Source organism: Triticum urartu, chromosome 5A (assembly GCF_056163025.1).
Source record: "Triticum urartu cultivar PI428250 chromosome 5A, HENAU_Tu73, whole genome shotgun sequence".
Classification (NCBI taxonomy): domain Eukaryota; kingdom Viridiplantae; phylum Streptophyta; class Magnoliopsida; order Poales; family Poaceae; genus Triticum; species Triticum urartu.
The window spans coordinates 436,726,148-436,744,974 of record NC_141877.1 but is presented as its reverse complement, the minus strand read 5'-3'; the positions used below and the strand labels follow the sequence as shown (position 1 = coordinate 436,744,974).

The 18,827-nt window shown below is 45.7% G+C and overlaps 2 protein-coding genes across 3 annotated transcripts; both read right to left on the bottom strand.

Moving 5' to 3' along the window:
• Positions 1-1,346: 1,346 nt before the first annotated feature.
• On the bottom strand, positions 1,347-3,694 carry LOC125509511 (uncharacterized). 2 transcript variants are annotated; one of them, XM_048674491.2, is made up of 5 exons: positions 3,351-3,694; positions 3,130-3,251; positions 2,886-3,009; positions 2,031-2,294; positions 1,347-1,914 (listed from the first exon to the last, which is right to left on the bottom strand). In XM_048674491.2, the coding sequence occupies exons 1-5, from the start codon at positions 3,559-3,561 to the stop codon at positions 1,592-1,594; spliced, it is 1,044 nt and encodes a 347-aa protein (XP_048530448.2). In that variant the 5' UTR covers positions 3,562-3,694; the 3' UTR covers positions 1,347-1,591. The 2 variants fall into 2 exon arrangements, with proteins under 2 accessions (XP_048530448.2, XP_048530449.2); XM_048674492.2 differs by having other exon boundaries at positions 1,347-1,911; positions 3,351-3,689.
• An 8,259-nt stretch (positions 3,695-11,953) lies between these two features.
• LOC125556140 (putative potassium transporter 17) lies at positions 11,954-17,569 on the bottom strand. Its single transcript, XM_048718927.2, has 8 exons — positions 17,403-17,569; positions 15,296-15,518; positions 14,521-14,763; positions 14,379-14,429; positions 14,027-14,287; positions 13,797-13,849; positions 13,320-13,716; positions 11,954-13,006 (listed from the first exon to the last, which is right to left on the bottom strand). The coding sequence occupies exons 1-8, from the start codon at positions 17,478-17,480 to the stop codon at positions 12,153-12,155; spliced, it is 2,160 nt and encodes a 719-aa protein (XP_048574884.1). The 5' UTR covers positions 17,481-17,569; the 3' UTR covers positions 11,954-12,152.
• Between the last annotated feature and the right edge of the window lie 1,258 nt (positions 17,570-18,827).

Sequence of the window (18,827 nt, the reverse complement as noted above, 5' to 3'; positions counted from 1 at the left end):
ACCTAACCTCTGTCAACCATTGTCCCACCACACACACTCACAGGATACACCCCCAGCCATCCATCCAGCGTCCACGCCGTCCGATTGATGTCATGAATTTGGAATCCACGGAACAGCTTTGACCGCAGCCTCGATCATGCACGAGCCACAGAGCCAGGACGACGGCACTCATCACAAAACTGACGCCCAAATTCCGCCGGAATCCACCACCTGCGCCCTACGAAATCCCCATGAGCAACACAGGCAATGCCCACATTATCTCCCAGCGCCGGCGTGTTGACCTGCCGCGCGCATCATCTCACCGGCAGTCCTGGAACCTTGTGCGCCCCTGACTTTTTTCCCACCAGCCAGCCAGCCACTCGATCGATCTCCGTACGTAGTACCCTCTCGTTTGAATCGCGGCAGCAGCAGCAGCAGCAGGGCAGGGGGAACATTTCCCTTTTGCGACATGCTCTGCTCCGCCGTAGCGTTCGCCGCCGTGCCGTGCCGTGCCCTGCCCGTGTAGCGGGCGAGCACGCTACAGTGCCCCCGGCGGCCACGCTTTGCTCTGCTTTTGCGTGACCACAATGATGAATCCCGTCGCGCTTTGCCTTTGCCGTGCTCCCGTCTCCAACTCTCTACTTTCATTTCCTCAAATCAAGCTCGTCTTCCTTTATTTTCTTAATCATTTGACTGATCTGCTCGTCCCGCTTTGGATGGTGGTGGTTTTTACCATGCCCTGCTCTACCACCGTCTTTATCCTTCGTATATTCTCTTTGCCGGACGGTGTTTGATTTTACTCCATCCATTCCAAAATAGATGACCCAACTTTATACTTCCTCCGTTTACTTTTGTAAGTCGTTTCGGACAATTCAAAATAGGTTGTTTTGCATATTGTCTGAAAGGTCTTATAGAAATGAACAGAAAGAATACTAAAGTTAGTATAAAGTTGAGTCATCTATTTTGAAACGGAGGAAGTATATTTTAAACAAACGGAAAGAAGCCATTCTAGAGGGAGGCTTTGCGGTGAGTGATTAACAATGTGGTATGCTCAAGTCAAGTCCATTCTTTTACAAAAAGAAAGAAAAAGATCTCATGCAAAGAGCTTGACATGGAGGCAGCTCGAATTAAGGGGCGGGCCCATGCCTTGCAGACAAAAGGAAAGGCAGTTGCTTTCAGCTTTTCGGGGCTGTAGGTATGCGGCCGTAAACACGCACAGCCTGCTTGGCTACCAGGAGCACAAGGACAAGGGGCCACCGGCCGGCTCTCTTGTTCCTTGCTACGGCGACGGACGGACGATCCAAGGAAGCCTTCGCTATCGCTATCAGAGCATCCGAGAAGAAGAAAGATCAAAGACGAGATCCGGAGAAGAGAAATGGAAGGATTTTATTCATTCACTGACCCACTCACTCCTTATGTGATCGAGCATATAATTACACTGCATCGGAACTCGGGATACTGCTACTACGTGCTGGCTAGCGATCGAGCGTCTATCTAGCTAGCCATGCACGCACTGATTGAGCCGGGCTAATCTACACGGAGCACACCATCATCATACGTCGTCGTCCATGGGCGCGGCAGGCAGACATGGCGTGCTGCAATGATGGACGCATCAGCCTCGCGTCCTCATGATGGTGATGGTGCCGCGGCCGGGGGTGTGCAGCCGCGTGAACCCCGAGACGGCCCTGCCGGAGATGCCCGGCGCGTCGGCCGCCAGCACGCGCGGCGCGCACGCGTACTCGCCGACGGGGTGCCGCACGGGCCGCGCCGGCCGCATGAGGATGCGCGCGTTGATGTCCGCCAGCGTCGCGCCGCCGTCCAGCCCGTCGGGCTTCAGCACCGCGAACGGGCACAGCACGCTTCCCGACGCCGCCCTCCGCCGCTTGCCGCCGCTCTGGCTGCACTCCGCCTCCGCCGACGCCGACTCCGCCGCTGCTGCCAGACACCGACGCCAGTCAAAGTTAATTACGCCTTAGATTATGTGATTAGACGGTTCTTGGGAGTGGGTGGAGGCGACTGTGAGGCGTGTCGCGTCGAGGTCGGAAGAGCACCTTCCGGTGTCGCGCGTTTGAGCGACGAGGAGGAGCAGCGGGGGAGCGGCGGGGCCCGCGCGCCACTTGGCTCGGCGGTGGCGGTGGCGTCCTGCGGCCGGGCCCCGCCGGCGCCGCTGGCGGGTGGGCCCGCGTGGCAGCTGGAGGAGGAGGAGGTGCTGAGGAGGGGCTCCGCCTCCGCCGGGGCGAGGAGGAGCACGGGCGGTTCTTCTGCCATGGTGGGCCTCTTGGAGAAAATGGAGCCCAAAAGATCGTCCTCATCATCTGCGGCGGCGATCATCAACCGGTTAATAATCATCCAATTCACACACCCAATGCGCCTTGAAAATAATGAAGTGATCACGTAAAAGGTGCGACTTTGGCAGGAGCAGTCCCGCACAAGATTAGAATCTTTGCTACCGTCTAAGCATGTAACACCCACATCTGTCTTTACTTGAAAAGAAGCGCCTGTCTCTACGTGCTCACACTAACAAGTCCACACTATTATATTATAACATGCACATTGCAACACTATTATGGTGCAATCCTACCAGGATAGTACTATAATATACTTCTATATATTACCATGCGCAAATCATAGGGTCATCAATGTCATGACAATTAGGCGCTGCTAATCTCGGCCGGGCCCCACCCCACCCACCCGGGCCCACATGGCGTTTTTTGAACGCATGGCATTGACAAGCTCCATTGTTAAATGCGAGCTCTACGACTTCGTGTTTTGTCCTTGCCTCCTTGGTGATGTGCCAAGGACCGGGGCAGAGGCCTATAGTAGAGAAAGCGCACAGGCCTAGCGAGAGCTCAAGTCGATCAATGGAGTCTGAGGGAGGGATGGAGGGAGGGAGGGGCTTTGCTTACAGAGGAAAGAGTTCGTGGCGGTGGCAGCGCTGCTCTGGCTGCTCTTCTCGTGCTGCTGCGGTGCCACGCAGCCTGAATTGATTGCGACCGGCCGCTCGCTGGCATCACCGGCGTCCCAGAAATTCTGCCGAGAGCAAACAATGAGAGAAAGCGACGGTTTTCACACGGCCGAGGAAATCTCGCAAGAAACTGCCGCCGTAGTTAATTCGGACGCGAGAGATAAGGATGGGCATTGTGTATGTACCAGCAGGAGGTCGCCGAGCTCCCCGTTGGGCATTGCCGCCGGCGCCGGGCCCTGCTGCTCCGACGGGAGGCCCGCCGCCGTGGACGTCGCGGCCGGTGACAGCGGGAGCGGCTCCATCATGCCTGCAGTCGAAGAAACGGCGAGTTCAATTCTCCGCCGGAGCTGCGGGAGAGGGAAACAGAGCGCGGGCATGATGCCGGGCAGGCGCGCGCACGACGTACAGAGCGGGAAGAGGTCGTGGAGCTGCGCGTCGGCGAGGCCGAAGCAGCCGCCGAACGGCGGCTCCCAGCCGAGCAGGAAGGAATCGCTGCTCATGCTGCTGCTGCCGCTGCCGCTGCCGGCGTCGAAGCTGGGCGGCATGGCGTGGAAAGGCCACCCCTGCAGCTGCAGCGGCAGCCGCTGCAGCAGCTCTCTTTCCTGCGCTGTCTCCATGGTGCAACGGCCTCCCTCGGTATGATGAGCCGCGTCACTCGCCCGCCTGTGTGGCAAGACAAGAGCGAGAGGAGCGAGAGTGTGTGTGTGTGTGAGCGGGCCGTCAGAGTGCGGCGGCCGGGCGTGCTTAAATAGGACGGCTTTTCTTTTTCCCCCAACGCCAGAGCCCAGAGCGTGCAGCCGCGACATGCATGCCGAGTCCACCGCCGCCCCGTAACGCACCACCTGTGTACACACACCAGTTGGCCGCTGCGTCACTTGGTTATTTTCTTTCCGCTGGGTCAGTCAGTCCAGTGACAGTCGCGGCCAAAGTCAGTTAGCAGAGAGTGCGTACCTACGTAGTACACTACCAAAGGCCAAGCGAAGCAACGAAAGCAAAAGATAGGGGTGGTTGGCTGCTGCCCTCGCTCCACCTCCATCTCCCGGCGTGCTTTCCTCGTGATTCGCTCGCCGCTGGCCTTCCTCTACGTGCCGCCGCTTTGGCCTTTGGCTGGCCGATGTACGTACGCTACGCCTCCCTTCCTCCTCGATCCGCTTTCTTTACTGCTCCCGTTGTAATCTTCTCTTTCGCTTTTCTTTCGATCCTCACCTGCTTTTGTTTTGCCTGCCGATACGATCGGTTTGTTCCCGGGAATCGCCTCCGCAGGCTGCGGCAATTCGAAATGCTGTATGTCGGCGAGGGCTCTGAATTAGTACTACGACGGACGGCTTTGTGCTTTGTTTGGCCGTCGGCTTTAAGTCTCTGACGCCTTCCCTCATCACGTGTCGCCGCTATTTTACTTGTGTATTTTTTGTTGTTGTTGCCTCAAAGTGTGCAATGTGTTTGAGCTTGTTATTGTGATGAGTAGTAAGCAGACTGCAGGTCTGCGCGCGTCTGTTACAGCGAGGTCAAAGCCGCGCGGGTGGCTGCTGGTTCGGTGATCTCACTGGTCAGAGGGTGACGGCAATTGGGTTGTAGGCTTGTAGCACCTGTCCTGGTCTCTCCTTGGAGATGCACAAAGGCACCAGCCAGATTACTTGCATCCAAAGATGGGCTAAATTTCGTGTTTTGACCCTTTTTTAAAACATATTCGAGATTTGATCCTAGCTTGATTTTTTTTTTGAGATCTGACCCTTTTGCTATCGTCAGGGACCTTGGCGGTAGGGTATAACAACCTACCGCAAGGTCCCTGGCGGTAGGGTTGCATGCCCTACCGCCAAAAATCTCCTAAATATTGACCATAGTGCATGCTCGTGCCTACCGCCAAGCACCTTGGCGGTATGGTTGTGCAGGCTACCGCCAGCCCGGTTGACGATAGCGATGTTTCCTACCGTCAAAGTCCCTGGCGGTAGGCTGTTAGACCCTACCGCCATGAACTCTGGCGGTAGCAAAAGGGTCAGATCTTGATTTTTTTTCAAACCAGGGTCAAATCTCGAATAGGTTTCAGAAAAGGGTCAAAACACGAAATTTTGCCCCAAAAATGAGTGCGACGTTTTGGCTGCTGGAGCCCGGCATTTTCCTGAAACCCATAAAAAAAGGCCAGTTAAAAGCTTTAAAAAATATGTCCCTCTATCATAACATAAGACGTTTTTTTAATTTGCCTTATATTATTATGACTATTTCCAAAACCGTCTTATATTACGATACAGAGGGAGTATTTCTTTCACGGATACATATATTGCTAGGAAAATAGGCAGTTTTTGTTTAAGTTCGATTCAAATTAGCATCAATCACAACATTACTGATATGGCAAATCGCAACGGGCTAGAAACATCGTACATGCGCATATGGATCGATGACACATGTTGAAAGAAAGAGGGTCGGGACATACAAGGGTGTTGACATCTTCAGCCATGGCGGTGAAAACAGGGTGGCCGTCCGCCGTAGAGGAAGTAGTTGAAGCAGGTGGACGTATGTCGAGGACGTAGTCGAACCTGAGCGAGCAATCGTACCAAAACACTCTCAGAATACCTTATCGCCCCTCACCTGATGCAAGTTCACAACAGGTTGTGTTTCATTGTATTTTACTAAAGTATGATTTATTACTGTTCGAGCGCCTTCGCATGGTTTCAAGTAAACAATTCACCAACATAAACATTATATCTCTCATGAAGGTGAATAGAACATGTTTTCTACTTCGAGTGTCAGAAAGATGACGGAGATCTGAATTCCAATACCAACTACATAACCTGTATTAACATCTCAGGGTTTTACGTCTTGGTTATTGCTATTGAAAAGAGGTCGACGTGGGTACACACTTGGGTGAAAATATGGAGACTACATTTGCATTTCAGATTATTGAGAACCATGTTCCATCTCGTCATGCAAGAATCTATATTTTTGTATTTTACGCAACACCAAGTTAAGGTACTTTGTGTAGTACATTCAAAACATATTTTATCTAGACAACACTAAGATTTTTCCGGATGGAACATTCTACATTATTACATTGTTCATGTCAAATTTAAGGATATTTTAAATCACCTGCTACTCATTTAGGCATTAAATGAATTTCTCTCTAGTCATTGGATATAATTCAAATTGGAACTACATGTATCTCAAATAAAACCTCCCAGTTCAAACAAAATCCACAAAATATATTTTGAAAATGCTTGCTCATAGAAACTCAAATCTTTGCATGCATCTTTATTTCAATAAATCTAAATGTCGTCTAAATTTACGAAAATTGGCAAGGCCCCATATTATGATTTGCATGGGTCATGTAAAAAAATCATACAATTTCACAAAATTAGATTATACATTTCTCTGTAAAATCATGCATTTGAGGGGTAGAATCCTAGCATTCAAAGGAAAATATGAAGTTTGAACTTCATGAAACATTTTTATCACAATTTGCACTTGAGATTTAGATCACAACTTGGCTTTACATTATTATGCTCTAAGGGTATCTCCAACGTGATCCCCTAAAACAGACACACTATTTATCCGCGCATGCCATCCAACCATGTCTTTATAAATCAACCTTCTATAACACGTATGCACAAAATAGCTTCAAGTTTTGAATTGTTATGCAATAATTTGTATTTTCTACATTTTAAATACCAAATTAATGTAACTTGTAAAGTACCTCACAAATTATATTTTTATGAAATTATTTGTGTTTCAGGCATTAAATGCATTTCTAGCTATTTACTAGATTTCCTTTACAACTAGATGTTTACTAGATATAATTCAAATATGAACAACAAGTATCTAAAAAAGGACTTCGAATGGAAGGAAAATTCATATTGAAGTACTAATGTAATCTTTTAGCTGCTATCCAGAAAGTATACAAAAAATATATCAAACATCCACTTGGGAAAATACAAACCTTTACTTGTATTGTATTTCATTTTTTGTAAAATACCAAATTAAGCTACATTGTATGTTACCTTTCAAAAATGTCTATATAAAATGCTCCAAAAAGGTCTACATGGAAAATACTACAATACATTGTGCGGGTCAAAGTTTGGCATTTTTCGGAATTTATTTGCTATTGTTAGGTGTTAAATACATTTCTAGTTACTAGATATAATTTGAATTTGGACAACAAGTATCAAAAGAAAAGGCATCTAAACAGAAAAATCATATTGAAGTACTTATATAAATAATTGATCCTATGCATAAGATATATAAAAAGATCCAATGGATGGCGACTTCCATTTGAAAGGATGGCAGTTGTTTTTGGAGAGCGGTGTTTCGGTGCCTGGGCTCGGATGAGCCCGTGCATGAATAGTAAAATCATGAAAAAATAGGAAAAATAAGTTTTTTTGGTGATGCAAGATGCTCAAATACGTGATGTTCAAGCAAAAATTCGTAAAGTTTGAACATTCGAGGATCACGTGGCAACAAAAAAATCGGGTCTGTGAGAAACATTTGAAAATAGCACTATTCATGCCTGATTTTGTCTTTTTTGCCGCGCGCTCCTCGCATTTACAAACTTCACCAAAATTTGCATGAACATCACCAAGGTTGGAAAAAGCGGTAGGCGTAAGCGAGGCGGTTGGCCTTCGCCTAGTGCCTAGGCGGTTCTTAAGCGCCCTAGCCGTGGCCTAGGCAGTAATATAGTTCTACTATCAGGGTGTATTTCTGAGTATTATATGTGTGTCAATATTAATATAGGGCATATAAATAAGTTAACTAGCAGCTAGTGCCATTGGAATATGGCTCGTTTGGCATATCAGTGCAATATGGCATGATTCCTTGCTTGGATGGACAATTCATTGCTTGCTCTGCCTAGACTTCTATTTATGCCTTAGGCGAGGCGTTTGACCATCACGTAGCACCTAGGCGTGCCTAAGCGCCTCCTAGGCACTGACTTTTCCAACAGAGAACATCACACACATGCACATCTTGCTTGCCAAAAAAAAGAACTTCAGAGTTTTTGGATTTTCTCTCTCTATTTTTAGTGATTTTACTATTTGCCAGGTTCATCTAAGCCCGGGCACCCAAGTGAATATCCGGGTTTTTTGGTGATAGCTTACGCCTGGAATTCAGGATGTTAATGAAAACATCTAAAGTTGTTTCATTACAACAGCCGTGAAACGCATGTCTTATTGCAATTTTGCTCTAACGAAATTGGAGATCAAGGCAAGCCAGTTTTGGAATCTAGTAAGTTGGTAGGGATGTATTTATTTATACCACATTCCAAACTGAACGAAATAACTTCTCTTATAACAACTTTCTGAGAAGGCATGTGAGTTATGTCATGTGTCTTCTTATTAGGTGGAAACAACAAAATTTTCAGAGTCATGTACAAAGTGAGTAGTTTCCTCTTTATTAATGAGAAACAACAATGTTTACTCCACTTATGTACATGACACACGACATAACTTCTCTTACAACAACTCTTTGAGAACGCTTGTAATTTAAACATGTCTTCTTATTAAAGGGAAACAACAAAATTTACAATAGTCATGTACAAAGTGAGCATTTCCTTCTTTACTAATGAGAAACACACCAATGCTAACAACACTTATTTATAAGACACTCGACATAACTTCTCTTACAACAACTCTATGAGAACACGTGTAAGTGAAGCGTGTCTTCTTATTACGAGGAAATAACAAAATGTGCAAAGTGAGCAGTTTCCTCTTTACTAATAAGAAACAACAAAACGTACAACACTTATGTAGAAGACACACAACTTTTTCCTAAAAGCACGCGTAAGTTGAGTGTGCTCCTTCATTAAGAAGAAACAACATATCTGACAACTGTTATGCACAAGCTAGCTAGACAAGCAACTTTTTTTTTTCAAAACACACATAAGTTCAGCTTGACTCTTTGCTAAGAAGAAACAACAAACTTTATAACACTTGCATACGACGCAAGTTCCAACCGCAACCTTGCTGAGTTGACCATTGTCTTCTGTTAAACTGTGGCAAAGACAAAAAGCCCAAAAAAATATCTAAGTTGGCGAAATTGATCCTAAAATTGTAAGGTGTGACAAACGCAGCGGTCATATGACATGTGAAGTAGGCTGCTAGAAAAATATGGCATGCCGGTCACAGAGACGACACTGAAACAAACAACTACCTATAAATGATTTCTACACTTGTTGCGAAGTTCGACAAACAAAAAATGAGCACGCTCTAAGTTTTTTCGTAACAAATTTTGCTGATAAAATGCATATCTTTTATTATGTAATAATGTGAGCAGCTTAAAATTTACGAGTTCGTCCTTGAAAATCCATGCTACTCCTTTTTTACTTCCAGTCCCACCTTGCTGTGCAAAAAGCATGCCAACATTGAAGTGACATAACTCCAAAAATCCCTGGTCATGCACCACACTCAAACAGGAAGGCAAATTTGAACCCAGCAATTTTCTATTCCTCTTCTTAACCCCACAGAAGCTCCTCCTTTTCCCAAAGTGCCCAAAGTTACCCTCAGTATGAAATGCCGAAGGGCTTGGCGACCTGGTGTGCGATGGAAACAGATTAATTGGCCAGTTGCACACTGTTGCTTTTTTAGGGGGGGTGGGCTGAATTATTGCAGCTCGTCATGTGAAGAGGTGAGACAAATCCAAGGAAAAAGGGCTCCACGTAATAAAATCAAGGGCTGGTGCTGGTGGTGGTCACTCCAATCTTTGGGCGCCCAGGATCCATCAAAGTATATCAATCCAGCCAAAAGCAAGTTACCTACCGGCCCCAAAGCCATCGGGTCAACGGAGAAACACAGGTTCTCTATCATAATTCGTGTAGGTGGATTGTTAACCATGCACACATGCTGTCATGTACTCCTTCCGTTTCGATTTACTTGTTGTGGTTCTAGTTCAAATTTGAACTAAAACCACGATGAGTAAATCGGAACGGAGGGAGTAGTATGTGTTTGTGTGTTTTTTCTTTGAACTGATATATGCTACGTCTTTTTTGAAAAGGAAATTAAACCCCTGAGCCTATGCATCTTACTGATGCTCACAATCATTGTTACTCCCTCCGTAAAGAAATATAAAAGTGCTTAGATCACTAAGGAAGTACTAATTATCAATTAGAGTATTGTATAAAATAAAACATGATAAGATATGAAATAAACACCTATGACTAAGTCGACTTCTTTCATGACAATGTCTTCAAGAAGAGATAAACGTCCTCGTGCCATCATTGGCACGTCCAATCGGAGACAACATGGGCTAGGATTTTCATCCTGTTTTGCCAAGACTATCAATTATGTTGCTTTGTTGAAAATTGTGTTTCTATGTTAAATAAACATTTTCTTTGCTGAAGGTTGTGAACTGTGATTTCGATTGTTACATGAGCTATCAGTCCTTTTGATTAAAAAAAAGAGCTACTAGTCCTTTAAGAAAAGAAGAAGATCGATTATTTGAAATAGTGTAAAAAACGCTCTTATATTATGAAACGAGAGAAGTATTTAAAAGACAGAAACTAGCTGCTACTAGTCCTGCTCCGTGGGCCTGTTTCTAGGGTGCAGTTGTCTCGACCTGAAACGTTCTGGAACTAGGTACTACGCTAACGTCTGGTTAGGAAGAATGGACCACCTGCATCAGTCTGCTAACACCTGCATCGACCATCTACCAGCAGCTAATCAGTGAACTACTACAGTAGTAGCAGTACTTATCAGTATTATTTTAGTAGCATGTTTATTTTTGAGAAAAAGGAGCTACAGCGAGTTCAGTGTTGCGACAAGGAAAAAGATGCGTGAATTGCAGACCGTATCTCCTACTTTTCCCGCTTTTACCGCCACTTTTGGAGCCTTGTTTTCCACCAATCACGCCATCTAACCTTTAGTGTCGACACAGTAACTATCCGTCTTTTCCATCAATCGACCAGGGCGCTTATTTTCTTCACCATCTGTCACCTTCCCAGCAGAAAAGATAGAAAGAGCAGATGTTCATTTCAATAACCCTAGTGCATTATGCAAGTTCTTCAGAGAGACATTTTTTTTTCTGAGCTTGCGAGTTCTTCGTAGGTACACTATGCTAGTGCCATTCTGGCCTAGCTTGGACTATTGGTTCGCGCGACTTTTGAAAGAGCCGACATCAAGACGTTGATTCGAACACCACTATATATGTTCGGGGTGAAAAATCATTATTCTGACCTTTATTTGTCGAGCTCGCAAACGACGGACTCACGTCGTAACCTTGTTGAAGGCATCGTCTCCTTACTGACGTGCTGACCTTTAGTGGTTTGGTCGCGGTAATTAGGACGAAAATCCTTGTTTTGGTTGTCTTCGGCCTGACGTGACGATAGAGGCGCGAGGAAGTTTATCCTTACTTGAAGGCGTTGGTGTGAAGAAAATCAGCTTGATCGTAGGTGTTAAAATTCATATCTTGTATTGGCTCTACCGTTGTTGCACGTACTTTGCACTCCGCTTGTCTTACATCAACTTTAATAAAAATGCTTGTGTGTATTGCAATGATGCAGATGTCGGGAATTATGCGTAGAAAGAAGGACGACGCATTATGCAAGTTCTTCATAGAGGCTTGATCAAAAAAGGACGACACATCTTGCATTTGCTTGCCTATTTGTCTATCCTACCCTCTGTTCCTAAGTGTAAATGTAAGACGTTTTGGCAGTTCAGTTTAAACTGCCAAGACATTTTATATATTTCAAAAGGGAGGTAGCAGTTGTACTATAAGCTCCATTATCCGGATGTGCTATCCATCTCACGCACTTCCATGTCCACAGAAGAAGCCTAGAGCGGCAGAGCTACTCGCCGTCGTACTCCAACATGTTCATATTAATATTGTTTTGAAATTCTGTTACTACGACTAGACGTGGAAGGGGCAGCCTAGGGCTCTACGGCTAGCTTGCAACGACCCCCAGGAGAGCCGAATAGTTGATGGGATGCAAAATTGTCCTCATGACACCAAACAGGTGAGTAACTTTTGCACTCGACTGTCTCAGTTTGAATCCAGAAATAATTGCAACGAAATAGGGAAAGAGACAATGATTCGTACCAGTAAAAGAAACGGTCTTCCATACCACGAAACGAACGAACATGCAGATTTATTACCAGAACACAGGATAAAGTCCCAGCGGAGACGACGACTATAAGCTAAGAATGACTACCACAGTCACGTAATACGCAGCATGCATGTGCCCTCCCATGCGTTTCACGCCTTGGAGGCCTCTACTTCCACGAGCAGAAAGCAATCAGACCTTGTAGAGCATGCCGATCTCGACGCGCTGCTGCAGGGGCACCCCGAGGGCCGGCAGCGCCGACCGGCAGATGCTGTGCAGGAACTCGTAGAACCGGAGCATCACCTTGTCGAACCAGCCGGCGTCGTCGCCCACGTAGAGCCTCATCTTGCCCCGGACGTGCACCACCCCGGCCGCCCGCGCCGCCTCCAGGTCCGCCGCCTCCTCCGCGGCGGAGACGGGCGACGGCTGCCCGTCGGCGCCCGCCTCGACGTGCTGCTTCAGGCAGCTCACGACGCGCGCGGCGAGGTCGTCGCCGCCCTTGAGGCTCAGGTTGTCGGCGTAGCCGTACTGGACGGTGCACTGGTACACCCCTCTCGGCCCGAGCCTCCTGACCGCGATCCTCTGCCGCGGGTCGACCTTGGGAACCAGCAGGTACCTCAGGGTCACGAAGACCGTCACCGAGTGCAGCGAGCTCATGTTGCGGATGTAGTGGCCGAGTATGGGGGTCAGCCCGTCCTGTATGTTGCTGTAGAAGAAGCACAGGCCCTGCACCCTCTGGACCTCCGGCTTCGCCAAGAGCTCGCCGAGGCGCTCCGCGGTTATCTTGTTCGCCCTCTCGTACTCTGTTTTCTTTTGCCTGCCGTAGTACCAGACGAACATGATCAAGGCGAGGATCATGGAGATGGCGAAGGGAAGCCAGCCACCTTCCGTGAACTTGGTGAAGACGGCACTGACATAGGACCCTTCCATGATGACGAACGGGACGAAGTACGCCGCGATGAGAACGGGCGGCGTTCTCCATATGATGATCATCACAAGAGTCAGCATGATTGAGGTTATGAGCATGACCATGATCACCACAAGGCCTGCATGTAAAATCATGAATTATCAGTTACCAGTTAGCTCTATAGTACTCCCTCTGTCTCAAAATAAGTGTCTCAACTTTGTACTAACTCTAGTAGGAGTATAAAGTTGTACTCCTTCCGTCTGAAAAAGCTTGTCCCTCAAATAGATGTATTTAGCATCAAATTAGTGGTAGATACATCCATTTGAGAAACAAGCTTGAGACAAGCTTTTCCGGATGGTGGGAGTACTAAGTTTGAGACACTTATTTTGGGACGGAGTGATATTAACAACTGACCCCGCAAAAAAAAGTTTCATACAGTAAAATTCACTTACCAAAAGCATTCCCTATCGCTTGTCCACCTCCAAAGCCTAGTATAACACCAACGCACAGCACCATCAGAATGTAATTAGTTTCTGGCGAGTAAACCTCCCCTTCATTTTCATCCGATGTGTGCACCACTTTGACACGTGGGAAGTAGTCCAGGACAACTGATTGCTTGATGACAGAAAATGTTGCCGAGATTAAGGATTGGCTTGCAACAATGGCTGCGAGCGTCGCGATGACGAACATCGGCCAGTAAACAGGGCGAGGGATAAATTTGTAGAATGCATCATCGAAGACTTTGCCAATGTTCTCTTGATCGGTGTCTTTGAGATGATTAATAAGGCATGCTGTTTGCCCGGCATAAGTGAGGATCAGAGAAGGATATACGCTGGATAGAAACGCTATCTGAAACAAATAAAGTGTAAAACAACTATACATGGAAGGGGGAAATGATTTACAAGAATAATTTTCTTGATGACAATAACCTGAATAGCCTTTTTGCTGAAGTGGCCAAGATCGGCGAACATAGCTTCCGCACCTGTCAGCAGGAGATCGAACATCAGGCTGCATGGTGGTCATTGTCAGAAAAAAATTACAATTGCATGGTGGTCCATGTTGGTTTTTTTTACATCAACCTTGGGCCATTTTAATGTGATGTACAGTTATGATTGAAGATGAATAGATCGAAATTTTCTCGCGAAAAAAAGTGATGTACCTGTGATGGCTAGAACAGTGGCACCAAGCATCTGCCACCCTTCCTTTTTATTCTTTAGGAAGAAATGAACAATATAATGTGGCGAAATGGCTTTGAATATGCCGGGGTAGTAACGGAAAATGCTGTATATTCCAACCATCGGAGTGGTGAAAGTCCATGCTGCCATGATTGGAGAAAACAGAAAGCTCACTTTTGAAGTCCCATACTTTTGCACTAAGAATAAGCCAATAAGAATTGCCGCAGATAGAAATGCCACGACAGCTGCAAGATTCAAAGAAAGATCAATGTAATAGAAAAAGGGTTATCAGAGAGATTCTTTTCATTACTGATCAACATCTGTTGAGCTACGTACGTTGAGTCACAGCAGGAAATGGCGCGCGCAGTCCCTGGATTGCTGATAACACTGAAAAGAAATAAACAGCATGTTACTACTTATCTTTATTTATGATCACAAAAATGATTTAAGTTAGATATGCCATCTACACACAACAAACCTGAAATAGCAGGAGTTAGGACACCATCTCCAATGAGCATGCACATCCCAAGAATTGACATGAATAACAATACCCTTCTTGCAGTTAAGCTTCGCTCAAAGAACTTGCCCAGATTACTAGGGGTTTTAGTTGTTTTTGACTGATTGTGAAGCAGCTGTTCTTCTGCTGAATACACTCTCTTGGAAGGAAGGATGCCCATATTGGCATGCCTACACAACAGAGAATACATGGCAAATGTACCACCTGCAGAAAATAGAGTAAGCAACACTCCAAGCCAATAACAGCATAAAGTAAAATATTATCTACTCAGAACAAGAAACGTGTATTTTAAGACATTAATTAATTACAAAGTTGCACCTCCATCAGGCTTACGATTCATTGACATTTTTCCAGGCCAAACACATGCTGATATATCATACTCCCTCCATCCCAAAATAAGTGTCTTGACTTTAATACAACTTTGTACTAAAGTTAGTACAAAGTTGAGACACTTATTTTGGGACAGATGGAGTAATATCTAATCTGCATGCTTCATACATTTAATTGAAGAAAACACTAGAGAGACTAGAAAATAAATTGATCTATAAAAATATGCAATGCCACAAGCAACCAAATATTTGATCAACAAACTTTTTTGTACTGATGATTTGTCTGTTTTCAAATCAAATCATCAACTGCCGTTCTACAAGCTATTACCAATTCGAACAATCATCTAGAAAGGCAGCAATAACCGCTGAGCGGAAAGGGAAGGTAGAAGTTGCAAGGGGCTAGTTACCTTCACCGTGATCATCAGCGTTGAGAGCTATGCCTACATACTTGACGACACCAATTAAAGTAAGAGTCCAAAACATTATGCTGTATATTCCCAGAAAGTCAGCTTCTGTGGGGGATGACATGTGCATCGTGGAAAAAACATAGAGCGGAGAGGTAACGAGGCCACCGAAGACCACGCCGAGAGTCTTGTACGCGAGGAATAGATCTTTGCGAACATTGCCAACCTGTTCACAGTTGAGGGAAGGCATCTGTATGAGAGCTATATATACAGAAGATATTCAGTGTTGTAAAAAATAGGCATGCACCAAGCTGATCATACAAAGCATTTGGTCACTTGTATTCATAGCCCAAAGCCCCAAAGTAGTACCATTATTAATGCTTGAAATCAGTTACTATGCTGGGGATGTCACACAGGTCCCTTTCCCAACAAGTATTCAAGTGGAATTTTGTGGGGCTTACGACACACGTTAACACCGAGGACTTGTTTCTTTCTCTTGGTCCACTTTCGTGTGGCACTTTCAGAGGCTTCAAGATACTAGAAACTGAAGCCCTGTGATGTAATCAGTTGTGACATCATCAACAAAACCATCCCCAGTCTACGCACCAACTTCTCGCTTGTTTATTTCTTCACAAAAATAAATAGAAAGGTCAAACAATCGCTCCCTTCTAAGGTTGATGCATGAAAAATGACTAGGATACGTTTCCGAATGAAATAAAGAGGGAAGCTGATCGTCATTGCGTCTAGTAGTTCAATGCATACTACTTCCTCCGTTCCTAAATGTAAGTCTTGGTAGAGATTTCACTATAAATCATATACGGATGTATATAGATGCATTTTAAGTTTGGATTCATTCATTTTGCTCCGTATGTAGTCCATCTGATGGGATCTCTACAAAAACTTATATTTAGGAACGGAGGAGTAAATACGAGCACACAGACATGCATCTAGGCTGAAGAATTAGCAAGCAATTCAGAGGCGGAGCTATGCATACTTCAAGGGGGCAAGCCTGGGATCAAGTTGTCAAAGGGAAAAAAAATAGGAGGGCTTAGATTAGATTTTTTTTTTTTTAGCGTTTGGCGTCTCTCACCCCCAACGAGTTTCGTCTAGCTCCGCCTGAGTGTGGCACTTTCGTCACCGATATGCTTACATTAGTTTTGCTGTCGCAAGCATCGCTTTTGAGTCAGCGATGATCAAGCCTTCCGAGTACAAACACCCCTACCTAAGAGATAGCATGCACATTAATGGAAAAAATGATACAAGCTCCTACCCAAGAGATAGGATGCACATTACAATGGAAAAAAAGCCGAGTAAAAGCGCTCTCTAAATACGCTCTACTCTGCTAGTACATGTCTTCGAGGCTAAGCAAAAGCAAGCATTCACAAATCCCATGCTGGCCCGGGCCAAGACAAACAGCTCACTGTTGACAAAAGAAACTCCCCGCTGGCTTTGACAATTTAAGAAGACCATTGCGTGACTACAAACGAAATTGACCCATGGCACCGAAAAATAGGTTAAACAAAAAAAAAATTTAACGCCGCTCATCGCAACAAGACAAGATGGTTTGACGCCAGGTGTCACCGGCGCGGGACAGTTGGAAGGCGGGGCTATCGGCCGCGTGCGGGCTATCTATCACCAGTCATCACCAGTTCCAGCCTCCCCCTCCTGGCTCACTCTCACGTTGGCCATCTGGCATGGCATGGCATGGCATGGCATGCAGCGCCGCCGTCCTCGTCGCGAAAATATCTATCTCTACGACTATGACCGCATGAACCCGTGGTCTTTTTTTTACTTCTCTTTCCTCTTTGGCGCCACTGTAACTGAGACAAGCCCCCGATTATCACTGGGAAAACCTCGGTGAAACAAAGCCCCCGATTTACTCTGCGGGTGCAGATGCATGCTTCTCCCTCGCTCAGTCGCATGCAATCAGAAGGAACATGAAAAGATGCAACCAAATATTTAAAGAATTAAACCTACGAGTACTAAAATAAACAACTCCGGCGAGTATCGCACACGAAACTCGCGAGGCGAGAGGTGGCGCAAGCCATCAAACAAAAAACGGAACAGAAGAGTGAAATGGAGAGGGTGGGGGTTTCTCCGGCGCACTCACGTCGGCCGGCGGTGGTGGGGCGGCCGCCGGGACGCCGCCCGGCTCCGCCTCTAGATCCATGTGGGCCCCGGTTGACATGCGCGGAGGGAGGGAGACGTCAGAGCGGTGGTGACCGAAGCTGGCTGTTTCGAGGCGGGCGAGGGGGAGCGGGAGCGGGGAGGAGGGGAGGGAGTTTATAATCGCGAGGCGAACCCTGGTCAGCCGCGCGAGAGCCGCGACCGGGACCGTTTTCCTTTTTCCGAGGCAAGGGAGTCGGGCTCGCAAGTCAACACGCACGTGCGAGCTTCCGCCACCGACCACATTCACCGTGGGCAGCTGGGCCTTTGCCTACGTTTTTTTTTTGAGTAACGGACCTTTGCCTACGTGCCCGGCTGATGAGTACCCCGAATGGGCTATACTCTCTTCTAAATTAGAAAGAATGGGCTATACTGTGGATGGGTATCGCGAGAGCTATTTCTCGCTTCAAGCCAGATGATAGCTTGAAGGAATTTCGTTGTTGCCTACGAATCGGGCCGGCCCATCTCTCGCTGAAGGAATTTTGCAGTCGCCTATGAATCCGGCCGGCCCATCGCGCGTACATTAAAGGGAAAGGCCACCAGCGAGATCGCCAACCACTCCACCCGCTTCCAGTTACTGGTTGGAAGTAGGACCGCGGCCAACTAGAGCCGACCGAGCCGCTCGTCTCCATTTTTTTTCATTTCATTTTTCTTCTTCGATTTTTTCATTCTTTCTTTTTACTTCTCCGATTTGTTTCATTTCGTTTCGTTTTCTTTTTTCTTCTTTTTTTTCTCATTCTTTTCTTTATCCTTCTGTACATTCTTTTTTTTCTTTTTGTTTTTCATTCTACATTCTTATATACATGATAAAAAAAATTCAACTACTTGTTCAACATTCTTTTCTCATCTCCGATTTGTTTTTCATTATACATTCTTATATAGATAATAAACATTTTTTAAAATACTTTTTCAACATTTTTTAACTACTTGCTCAACATTTTTATATACGTGATAAACATTTCTTCCCAATACTTGTTCAATTTTTTTCAAATAATTGTACAACATTTTTATATGCATGATCAACATTTATTTCAAATACTTGTTCAACATTTTTTCAATACTTGTTCAACATTTTTCAAATGCTTGTTGAACATTTTCTAAATACTAGTTCAACATTTTTTCAAACGTTCTTTGAAAAGTTTTTTGTAAGATATATATTTAGAATATTTAAAAGTATAAACCAAAATACAAAAATAAAAGTAAAAAAGAAAACATAAAACATAAAAAAAAGAGGTTGTGGCCTCCCACGCTCATGGGCCGGCCCAGCTTGCTCGCCATTCAGCGAGTCCTAAGCCGGAGTCACTGAAGCCGAGATATAGCGACGCCCAATGGAAATTGTTCTCGCCTTCAGCACTGACGACGTAATTGG